General features: G+C 47.0%; 1 protein-coding gene and 1 long non-coding RNA gene across 2 annotated transcripts in view; both read right to left on the bottom strand.

Annotated features, from left to right (window-relative positions):
- The window catches only part of LOC124389266, a 46,612-nt gene that overhangs the window by 32,234 nt on the left and 1,991 nt on the right, over nucleotides 1-12,387 (bottom strand). The window contains exons 4-5 of the mRNA XM_046854618.1: nucleotides 7,985-8,080; nucleotides 7,658-7,753 (exon numbers count right to left, since the gene is read on the bottom strand). Of these exons, the coding sequence (XP_046710574.1) occupies nucleotides 7,658-7,753; nucleotides 7,985-8,080 (192 nt within the window). The remainder of the gene's footprint in view (nucleotides 1-7,657; nucleotides 7,754-7,984; nucleotides 8,081-12,387) is intronic.
- LOC124389279 lies at nucleotides 8,786-12,290 on the bottom strand. The gene is made up of 3 exons (XR_006926553.1): nucleotides 12,250-12,290; nucleotides 11,882-11,886; nucleotides 8,786-8,950 (listed from the first exon to the last, which is right to left on the bottom strand). It is a non-coding gene; the product is annotated as an uncharacterized LOC124389279 (long non-coding RNA).

Genomic DNA, 12,387 nt, shown 5'->3' with positions numbered 1-12,387 from the left:
TTGTTTATAGAATAGAGGCTCAATAGTGTTAAACAAATGTTTTAATAAATAAAATGATAAATAAAGCAGAGTAGTGATGAGTTTATCTGTAACTTCTGATCTAATTAGAATAAAACTTTAAGTTCAGTCTATTTAGTGAAATTTAGTTTCATTTTGTACTGAGGTTTACACAGACTTGTCGTCTTATGTAGGAAAAAAATGAATAATATAAAATCTATTAACACAAACGAACATGAAATTAGCGATGAGTCGTTTATGAACAATTCATTAAGACTCTTTAATGTGACTCAGATGAACGAGTCGTCTTAAAGAGTGATTCATTGGTTTTCTACTTGACGCGCATGAGAAATGCATCGCAAAATCTCTGTAGGTTATTTACAGGAAACAGAATTGAGTAGTTCATCTCTCAAAACATTTCTAGTCCAAATCGTTTGTTTTTTATCACGTGACTCACATAAACGCTGTGCGGTGCCTTATACAGGAAATACAACTGAGTCGTTCGTTCTTTTGTGTTCAATAGACGCTACACAATGCAATAGATCAGGATTTTGTTCAGAACATTGACATTACTGTTTCAATAATTGTGGGAGTCACGTGACAGAAAAAACGAACGACACGGACGAGAAGAGGTGAAGCTTATTATTCTGTTTATTATATTTTGTCCTTAGCTGCATTGCCTATTGTTATTATTGGAACTATATTTAATGTTGGAGAATGTAGACGTGTTGAGGGATCTGATTATTGAAAATGTAACATTTTATTTTATTTCTGATCGAAATTAAATATATATACACTATATTGCCAAAAGTATTCGCTCATCTGACATCACATGCAAACTTGAGTAACATCAGATTCCTAATCCATAGGGTTTAATATGATGGTGACCCTTTGCAAATAGAACATCTTCAACTCTTCTGGGAAGGCTTTCCACAAGCTTTAGGAGAGTTTTAATGGGAATTTTTGACCGTTCTTCAAGAAGCGCATTGGTGAGATCAAACACTGATGTGGATGCGAAGACCTGGATTCCAGTCTCTGCTCTAATTCATCACAAAGGTGTTCCATCAGGTTGAGGTCAGGACTCTGTGCAGGACAGTCACGTTCTTCCACACTAAACTCACTCATCCATGTCTTTATGGACCTGGATTTCTGCACTGGTGCACAGTCATGTTGGAACAGAAACAGGACGTTCCCAAACTGTTCCCACAAAGTTGGGAGCATGAAAATGTCTAAAATGTCTTGGTATGTTGAAGCATCCTTTCACTGGAACTAAGGGTCCGAGCCCAACTCCTGAAAAAAAACATCCCCACATCATAATCCCACCCACCAAACTTTACACTTGGCACAATGCAGTCAGACAAGTAGCGTTCTCCTGTCACCCACCAAACCCAGACTCGTCCATCAGGTTGCCAGACAGTGAAGCGTGATTCATTACTCCAGAGAACACGTCTCCACTGCTCTGGAGTCCAGTGGCCTCGTGCTTTACACCACTGCATCCGCTGCTTCGCATTGCACTTGCTGATGTAAAGCTTGGATGCCGCTGCTCGACCATGAACCTCTCTATGCACTGTTCTTGAGCTAATCTGAAGACCACATGAAGTTTGGAGGTCTGTAGCTATTGACTCTGCAGAAAGTTGTTGACCTCTGTGCACTATGTGTCTCAGCATCCTCTGACCCGCTCTGTGATTTTACTTGGTCGAACACTTTGTGGCTGAGTTGCTGTGGTTCCCAGTCGCTTCCACTTTGTTATAACACCACTAACAGTTTACTGTGGAATATTTAGTAGGGAGGAAATTTCATGATGGACTTATTGTCCAGGTCACTTCCTGTCACGGTACCATGCTGGAATTCACTGAGCTCCTGAGAGCGACACGGTCTTTCACTAATGTTTGTAGAAGCGTCTGCATGCCCAGCTGCTTTATTTTATACACCTGGAACCATGGAAGTGATTGGAACACCTGAATTTACTGATTTTAATGTGTGAGCAAAAACTTTTGGCAATATAGTGTGTGTGTGTGTGTGTGTGTGTGTGTGTGTGTGTGTGTGTGTGTGTGTATATATAAATATAAATTCTAAATTTTAAATTACACAATTGAATTGTTTTAAGTTGTAGCACGTAACAGCAGCAACAAGTAGCTGACTGAGTTGTTCAAGAGAAATCCTTCATGGTCATAAACACAGGAGACTCAGTTCCCCGGATTCTGTGTGTTCTGACTGTTTCATCTGAGTCCAAGGATGAATTCAGTGAATTCTAAAAAGAGTGGAATTTCATGGCAAAAGCAGGCAGAAGCCCAAGTGACTCAAATCCATGGTAGTAACAGAAATAAATATTACATCACAACACTTCATAATTCCCCTATAAGACACACAATGGACGCCACGGCTGCTCATCAGGGATAAACACACACCATTCACCTTGTTGATTTCTGTAAAGCTGGTTTAAGACAATGTCTTTTGTGAAAAGCGCTATAGAAATAAACTTGACTTTTGTTTTATTCTTTTTTTGTTTTTGTTTCATGTAAAAACTGACCTGTGTTCAGGTGCTTGCCGTTGCTCTTCCTCCAACGCGAACCCGAGCGCCCCCCAGCGGTCTGATTTGTGTCTGATTTACCACTGTAGTGGTACCACTGTATCTCTCTCGGGAGTTTATCTTTTGTCATCGTCGTGTGCTACCGGTGGAAGTTCAGAACACAGGTGAAGTGCGTTTTTTTCGTTCCCGTTCAGGAATTTCATTGGTCTAATGTTATGTTGCTCAGTTTTTTGGCTTGAAGTTTGTGAAACCGTGAAAAATCCATAAATTAGCCGCTTCGTTGTTTAAGTGGGAAGAAGTAGCGGCTTATAGTCCGAAAAATACGGTAATTAATATTTGGAGGGAGAAGTTTCCAAACACTAAATCATATACATTTTGAGGATTATTTGCGCTTTAGTGAAAAACGTAACAGAGCTAGCAGAGCTACAGTCTAAATTACACAGTGTATATAAGCATATAGCTGAAGGTTCCTTTGAATAAGAACAGAGCTCTGCTTATTTCTTTAGGATGGAAAAACACAAGTCTAGAAATCTTACTATTGACTCTTTGGAAATTAAAGGTGTATTGATAAATTATTCTAAAGAAATTGCCTTATTCTGTTCTGACTTTTATTCAAATCTTTATTAATCCCATTACTGTGAAAATTCAGCATTTCTATTCTTCAGTCTTTAAAAGAGGTTAAAACAATATCCAGAGATGAGCAGTTTGCTCATGATGATCCTATAACTATTGCTGAAGTTCTTGAGGGTATTAAAGGCCTCAAACCTAACAAATCTCCTAGAGCAGAAGGCTTTTGACTGCTGAATTCTTCTTCTTACTCCCCTACATCCAACCCAGCTCCACAGAAACAGGGCTCAAGTCCCCTTTTAATGGTTCCCTGAATACAGCCTGGGTTAATCTGAACCAAACCAAATACCAACGAGTATCAAATTATTCATAATTATTCACAGGGAACACAATCTGCCTTGGTGGATTCAGGTTGTAATCAGAAATCACTTTACCAAAATATAAGTCCATTTGAAGCACTGGATCCAATTCCTGGTCCAATTCTGGTGTCAAACGCATAAATACTCTATACCAAGATGGCGGCGCGTGCACAACGCGAGGCCCAGCGTCTCTCCAGATTTTGCGATTTAGTAGCAATTTCTCCATCAACTGCAAGTTTTTTCACGCAGAACAGGCTTGCACACATCTCATACAGCCGAGAAGCATTACTAAACATCGGCAACACTCACAGAAACGGGCTTTCAACGGACTTTGAACTCCCTCGGGAAATTGCCCGAACACCGCGGACCGCTGATCCAGCTCAGCCGACAGCGAGACCACAGCGCCGGCGGCAAGACCGTAAACAAAGGAGGGGGAAGCGAGGCGGCATCAGGGCTAAGCTAAGGCTAAACCCGCATCAACCATCGATTCCAAGCGTCTTCCTTGCCAATGTACGGTCTCTTGCTAATAAAATGGATGAGTTGCTGCTCCGGATATCATCACACAAACGGATTAAGGAATGTAATGTCATGATTTTCACGGAAACATGGCTCAACAACAACATTCCCAGCAGCGCCATTGAGCTCGGGGTCGAGTGTTTATCGGGCGGACAGGACGGCAGAGGACTCTGGTAAGCGCAGAGGTGGAGGTCTGTGCATTTATGTTAACAACTCATGGTGCACGGACTCTACTGTTACTGAAAGTCATTGCTCTGTTCATTTAGAGTATTTGATGATTAAGTGCAGACCCTTTTATTTACCGAGAGAATTCTCAGCCATTGTTGTGACTGCAGTGTACATTCCGCCGGATGCTAATGCTAAGCTAGCTATGGAGGAACTGCATGCAGCTATCAGCAAACAGCAGTCTGCACATCCTGAAGGAGCTATCATTGTCGCTGGAGATTTCAACCACTCCAACCTGAAATCTGTCTTACCAAAATTTCACAGCAATGTCTCCTGCTCTACTAGAGGGGACAAAACACTGGACCAGGTATACACAAACATACCTGGGGCATACACAGCCATTCCCCTCCCCCACCTGGGTCAGTCTGATCACCTCTCTTTGTTCATGCTACCCAAATACACACCACTGATCAAACGTGTGAAACCAGCTGTGAGGACTGTAAAGGTATGGCCAACTCTATGGCCAACTCTGACCCCAGACGCATGTGGAAAGGCATCCAGTCAATCACGGACTACAAACCCACAGCTCAACCAACCAGCAGTGCCTTCCAACCGAACGAACTTAATCACTTTTTTGCTCGTTTTGACCAAAGCACAGGACATTTTACACCAACCACGGACTCTGCTACTGCTTACAGCCCACTTTCAATCTCAACAACGGACGTCTATTCAGTGTTCAGCAGAGTGGATGCACGAAAGGCAGCTGGCCCGGACGGCATACCGGGACGTGTTCTCAGAGCATGCGCTGGACAACTGCCACAGGTTTTTACTGACATTTTCAACCTGTCACTGGCCCAAGCCACGGTACCAACATGCCTGAAGACCACTACTATCGTACCAGTGCCTAAGCACTCAGCTGCTAAATGCCTGAATGACTTTCGCCGGTTGCACTCACCCCATTGCTATGAAGTGCTTTGAGAAACTGGTCCTGAATCACCTCACTGCGGGCCTACCACCTACACTGGACCCACACCAGTATGCCTATCGCCCGAACAGGTCAACAGAGGATGCAGTTTCCACAGCTCTTCATTCTGCTCTCACCCACCTGGATAAAAGCAACACGTACATCAGAATGCTGTTCATTGACTTTAGCTCTGCGTTCAATACAGTCCTCCCCACTGTACTGATCACTAAGCTCAGTGAACTGGGTATCTGCACCTCCACTTGCAGATGGATTCTGGACTTTCTCACCAACAGACCTCAATCTGTCAGGTTGGGAAACCAGGTATCCTCAACCCTAATTCTGAACACTGGCATACCGCAGGGCTGTGTTCTGAGCCCACTGCTCTACTCCCTGTTCACCCACGATTGTGCTCCTCTGTATAACTCCAACATCTTCATCAAGTATGCAGATGACACCACCGTGGTCGGTCAGATCGACAACAACAACGAATTGGCCTACAGAGAAGAGATCCGTAATCTGGCAGCATGGTGTGCCACCAACAACCTGACTCTCAACGCCACAAAGACCAAAGAGCTCATTGTGGACTTCCGAAATCCAACAGCAGGAGACATCTACCAGTCAACATCAATGGAACCGAGGTAGAGCGAGTCTCCAGCTTTAAGTTCCTGGGAGTTCACATCTCTGAGGATCTGTCCTGGCAGCAGAACACGTCAGCTCTGGTAAAAAAAAAGCACAACAACGCCTGTACTTCTTGAGAAGTCTCAAGAAATCTCATCTGTCCCCGGGGATTTTAACGAGCTTCTACCGCTGCATCATTGAGAGCATCCTGACCAACTCCATCACTGTATGGTACGGAGGCTCCACTGTGTGTGAACGTAAAGCACTGCAAAGGGTGGTCAAAACCGCCCAACGCATCACTGGCACCCAACTACCTGCCATTGAACACCTTCACCACAGCAGATGTCTGCGCAGAGCTCACAGCATCATCAAGGACTCTTCACATCCCAGTCATAAACTGTTCAACCTCCTTCCATCACGAAGGAGATACAGAAACTTACGCACCAGAACCAGCAGGTTCAGGGACAGCTTTTTTCCATCCACCATCACATTACTGAACTCTACACTACACCGCTAAATCACTACAAAACAAACATAAACAAAAGACTGTATATAACCTCTGTACAATACATGTACATACTACATATTATATCTTTTCACTCCTCATTACATCTGCACTTTTTATATCTGTATGTATATTTATCATTACTGTACATTCTGCCCAACATTTCACATTCATCTGTGTATATAATGTATGTGTATATATTTATATATATATTTTTTTTATATATAGTAGACTGTTTATTCAGCTTGCTACTCCTTAATGCCATAATCCTGTGATCTTGTAACCTTTCATTTCTGCACATTTTTCTTAATTACTGTACACCTTTATATTTATTCACTGTACTTCTGAATGTCCACACATCTCTGCACTGAAATAGCCTTTATATTTATTCACTGTATATACTTCATATATATACCACTGCTGTAAATATGCCAGATAGTTATCCGCACTGTAAATATGCTAGATATTTATCTGCACTTTTTGCACGACTGCTACATTTTGCACTTCTGGTAGATGCCAAACTGCATTTTGTTGCTGTGTACCTGTACAATGCAATGACAATAAAGTTGTATCTATCTATGTATCTATCTATGTATCTATCTATGTATCTATCTATCTATCTATCTATCTATCTATCTATCTATCTATAAAAACAGGGCTGTGGTTTGTGGCCAGCACTGAAGTTGAGGGTATTGTATTTAGATGGGTCTTGTGTTAATGAGCAGGATTGGCTGGAGATTTGTCTCTGGAGCAGATGTGAGACAAAACTCTCCAGTTCTTTTTAAAAATATTTGGTATTGGCCATTAGAACAGACTACACAAAGACATCACTTTGTGTTCGCTTCAGTGAATACGCCAAACGATAGCTGGTAAAAGTACAATATATCAGCATGTAGTGTTACAGAGGTACTTTCTGTATTATCTCCCAATACGGGAACCACAACAAAAGGGGTGTAACTTCATCTGCAACAATGTTTGGGCAGGCGGTAGGTGATAAACAGGCGATAAAATGAATGTCAGGACCAAAGGATTCCTAGTAGAACATCACCCAAAGCATCACACTGCCTCTGCCTGCTCTTTCTATAATGAATGTCAGGGCCATTTGTTGTACCCCTGTAAGCCACACCCAGCCGCCCACGTGAAAAAGAAAACCTTATTTATCAGACCAGACCACCTTCTTCCATCGCTTCATGGTCCTGATCTTATTCTCTTTCCAGTTTTATTCAAGTTAAAGAACAAAAAATATTTTTTTATGAGCTTAAAAATTCTGCTATTACTGATAATAAAAACATAACTTTTCTCCAGCATGGATTTTGTAACAATAATTAAATTACTATTTTATTTCAGTTACTATAGCAACAATCAAATGACAAAATGTAAACAGACCTGCTCAACATCAGATCATATTCTGTGTCATGTCTGGAGATTATACTTACAGTAAACAGAAATCTGTACAGCGAACAAGAACACGGCAAAGACGATTTCAGTCGGTATCACAATAAGTCGCAGATCCACTGTACGCTGACCAGTTCCTGTTTATAATAAATAAAATACATTGTAGCCCCATAAATTATTATTTCATTTCAATAACATTTTTGTGATTATAATAATTTGTCAGTATAATTTTATAATTTTATAATAGTATAATCATATAATAATCTCAGTAATTTTACTCTAACATTTAAACAGTGATGAATTTTGTTGTATTATTATTATTATTATTATTATTATTATTATTATTATTATTAATATTACAGACTCACGTGCTTTTAGGATCAGCTCCACTAATAATGCGGCAGCGTTCACAAAAACAACCAGCACTGAACCAATCAGGAACACAACCACAGGATACAGTGACTCTGTAATACAATATCATGATGAATAGTGATATTAGTTTATATCAGTGATACTTTCAGCATCACATTCACACTTATACACATGGACACCAAATTTCCAGCTCCGTAAACCATTTTAATGCTCCTCATTATAATTATATATTATATCTGCCTTCCTTCTGATAAATATCTTTAAGAATGATATATGATTCATTTAATGAAGCAAGTCCTTCTAGATATAGTTTTATACACCAGCTCCATATAAATACCAGAGGAGGAGGTGTCACAGTTATAAATAATCATTTAAGCGTCACATGAAAAACTAAACACAAATGTAATACTTTTAACTTTACACCAAAATACTGTAACATGTAGCTTCCAAAAACAAGTGTACTCAGTCAATTCCATTAAATATAAACTCACAGGGCACTAAGCTGATTTTCTTGTAGGATTTCATCTGAAACCTAGCTACTTCTTTATACAAAGCATTAATTATCGTGATTTTAATATTAATTTGGATCATTAGAAAATCCCTTTAAGAGCAGCAGTTGTGTCCATTCTAGATTCAGTGGGAATAAATCAGAATGTTATAGGACTCACTCATCGTGTTGCCACACTCGATTTAATACTAACATTTGGATTAAATATAAAAATAGTCATAAATCCATGTCAGGCGGGAAACGGAGGCGGAAGCCGGAGTAACAGCAAACAAAACTTTATTCATAACAGAGGCAGAGCCAAAACAAATACCTGCGCTCGCAGGGATAATCCGGATAACGAAGCGAAGGGAGAGAGATAGGGAGAGAGTCCGAGTCGAACGGTACGTAGCGGGGATAAGCATACACGAAACCATAACACCACAAACGCACAGGAACACACATGAACGTGCAATAACTGACAGGGAGTGTGGGTGAGTGATGTGCTTCAGCTGTGCGTGATTTGCGCTGCACACTTGGGAGCGCGCAGAGGCAAAGGCAGCCTCTGAAGGAGGCGTGGCAGGTGGATTCCTGACAACCCCCCCCCCCCAAAAGGGGCGGCACCGGACACCCCCAAACCGCCAACTGCCCGGTGGGCCCGGGCACTCGGAGGAGGGCCCCTCCAGTCTTCCAGGGTCGAAGGGGACCCGGCCGGAACCGCCACAGAGCCGGAACGGGACAACGACCCCAGCGGGGCCCCGGAACGGAACACAACCCCACGCGGAGGCCAGGAATGGGGGGAAGTCCTCGGCGCAGACCGGAGGCGGAGTGACGACCCCTATGGAGACCCGGAGCGGAATGACGCCCTCGGCGGAGACAGGAGGCGGAGAGACGACCCCCCTGGAGACCTGGAGCGGAGCGACGCCCTCGGCGGAGACAGGAGGCGGAGAGACGACCGCCCTGGAGACCGGGAGTGGAGCGACGCCCTCGGCGGAGACAGGAGGCGGCTTGAGGTCCTCAGCGGAGACCTGGAGCGCGGAGACCCGGAAAGGGGTGATGCCTACGGTGGGGTCCTGGAGCAGAGCGATGCCCTCAGCGGAGAACGGAGGCAGAGCGATGACCCCCACGAAGACCGGGAGCGGAGCGACGCCCTCAACGGAGACCAAAGGCGGAGTGCTGCCCTTGGCGGAGACCTGGCTCGGGGCGACGCCCTCAGCGGCGACTGGGCGACGACGTCGGCGGCGGCCGGAGGTGTAGCGCTGCTTCCAGCGAACGATCGGAACCCAGCAGCGCCCCTCGTGGAGTCCAGAGGCCGAGTGCCTTCCACAGCAGAGAGCGGAGGCCGGAGGTGTAGCGCTGCTTCCAGGGAACGATCGGAACCCAGCAGCGCCCCTCAGGGAGTCCAGAGGCCGAGTGCCTTCCACAGCAGAGAGCAGAGGCCGAGAGACGCCCTCCATGGAGACTGGAAGCGGAGCGACGCCTAAGGCGTAGACCGAGAACGGATCCACGCCCTCAGCGGAGATTGGCAGCTGAGCGACCTCCACTGCAGTGGTCTGGAGCTGAGAGGCGGTCCTGGCGATGACCTGAGGCTGGGCGGAGTCCTCCCCGGAGGCCTGCAACGGATCGACCTCACCCAGGAAGGTCTGGAAAGGAGCCTCATCACCCACGGGGACCTGGAGTGGAGAGACAACCCTGGTGACTACCGAAGGCAGGGCAGAGCACTCAACGGGGCTTACCGGCTGAAGGACCCTCCGGATGGAGACCGGAGACAGAGCGATGCCCCCGACTGAGCACAGAGACCGAGCGATGACCTCGGCAGGGTTCTTCGGTGCAATGTCACCCTCCAGGGAGCCCAGGAGCGACCTGTCCACACCCCGGGAGCTTGGAGGCAGGGTGTCATCGTGAGAGGGGTCCCGAGGTGAGCCGTCACCGAGGGAGGAGCTCATGAGCGAAACGTCGCTGTGGGAGGAGCTCTGTGACATGACTTGGTCTCCTGCGTGCTCGTGGGGCGAGCCGTCACCTTTTGGGAGACTGTGGGGCGAGCCGTCGCCTGCGGATGAAGCCCGGGGCAGCGGTTCGACATCCCTTTCGCAGCCTCGGAGCTGAGGTGAGTGCTCTGGGGACCCCTTGGGAAGAGAGGAGGTCTGTGACATAGCTTTGCCTTCAGAGTGCTCGTGGGGCGAGCCGTCACTTCCTGGGAGACTGTGGGGCGAGCCGTCGCCTTTGGATGGAGCCAGGGGCAGAGGTTCGACGTCCCTTTCGCAGTCTCGGAGCTGGGTTAAGAGTTCTGGGGATCCCTTGGGTGAGTCGGAGCTCTGAGAGGTGGAGTCGCCTTCAGGGAGACTGTGGGGAGAACCGTCGCCTTCGGTGGAGCCCGGGGGCAATGGGACGACTTCCCTTTTGCAGTCTCGGAGGTGAGCTGTGTGCTCCGGGGTCCCCTTGGATGAAGAGGTGTGCTCGGGGATGCATTGGCATGGAACCGGGCTCTTCTTGAGACCCTGGAACAGAGCCGAGCCTTCCTGGGAGTCCTGGGACGGAAACGAGCTCTCATCAGGGACCTGGATCGAAGCCGAGCTCTCATCAGGGACCTGGAGCGAAGAGGAGCTCTCCTGGAAGCCTAGGAGCGGAGAGGGTGCCGCCTGGAGGCCTAGGAGCGGAGAGGGAGCCGCTGGGAGGCCTCGGAGCGGAGAGGGGCTATCCTGGACACTCTGGAGCGGGACCGAGCTCTCGGGGACTCTCTGGAGCGGGACCGAGCTCTTGGGGACTCTCTGGAGCGGGACCGAGCTCTCGGGGACAGAGAGGAGCTCGCGGGTTCGCTCAGGGACAGAAAGGAGCTCGCGGGTTCGCTCAGGGACAGAGAGGAGCTCGCGGGTTCGCTCAGGGACAGAGAGGAGCTCACACGGAGGTCCTGGGACGGGACGGAGCTCTCACGGAGAACCTGAGGCGGAGCGGACCTCTCTTGGAGGGCCTGAAGTAGGGCGGAGATCTCCTGGAAGCTCTGGCGTGGAACGGCGCTCTCGGGGGCAGGGGAGAGGAGCTGGAGATCAGCCGTGGTCATCCCGAGTTCCTTGGTGAGCAGCTGCAGGAACCGGGCGCATGAGCGGAACTCACCTCCAGTCGCCTCCCACAACTCACCGGCAAGAGAGAGTGCTTCCCCAGTCAGTAGAGAGATGTGGAACGCGATCTTCGCTCTCTCCGTAAGGAAGCTGGATGGATACGCCTCCATATAACTTTCTACGCTCCGTAAAAACACGCTCCACTTAGTTCTGTTGCCGGAGAAGCGAGCCGGGAGTCCTATGACGTCATCAAGGGGGTGTGGCGCTGCCGAGCGTGATCGAGCAAAGGCTGCGGTCTTCCGGGTTTTCTCGGGGGCGGAGCTTGGCTGCCGTGAAATCGCGGCCGAGCGAACCCGACCTCCGAAGTTCGGTTCGCGCTGTGTCCACGGCGGTAATCCGATCATTTCTTTCTTTTGTCCCCTTTTTTTTTTTTTGTTTTTTTTTGGGTTTTTTTGTGTCCGTATATTCCTCTTCGGGGGTCGGTTATTCTGTCAGGCGGGAAACGGAGGCGGAAGCCGGAGTAACAGCAAACAAAACTTTATTCATAACAGAGGCAGAGCCAAAACAAATACCTGCGCTCGCAGGGATAATCCGGATAACGAAGCGAAGGGAGAGAGATAGGGAGAGAGTCCGAGTCGAACGGTACGTAGCGGGGATAAGCATACACGAAACCATAACACCACAAACGCACAGGAACACACATGAACGTGCAATAACCAACAGGGAGTGTGGGTGAGTGAGCGGTTTATATGGAGGCAGGGAATGAGTGGATAATGTGCTTCAGCTGTGCATGATTTGCGCTGCACACTTGGGAGCGCGCAGAGGCAAAGGCAGCCTCTGAAGGAGGCGTGGCAGGTGG

Source organism: Silurus meridionalis, chromosome 7 (assembly GCF_014805685.1).
Source record: "Silurus meridionalis isolate SWU-2019-XX chromosome 7, ASM1480568v1, whole genome shotgun sequence".
In the NCBI taxonomy this organism is placed as follows: Eukaryota; Metazoa; Chordata; class Actinopteri; order Siluriformes; family Siluridae; genus Silurus; species Silurus meridionalis.
Note: the sequence above shows the minus strand (reverse complement) of the source record. Positions and strands in the feature narration are given on the sequence as shown.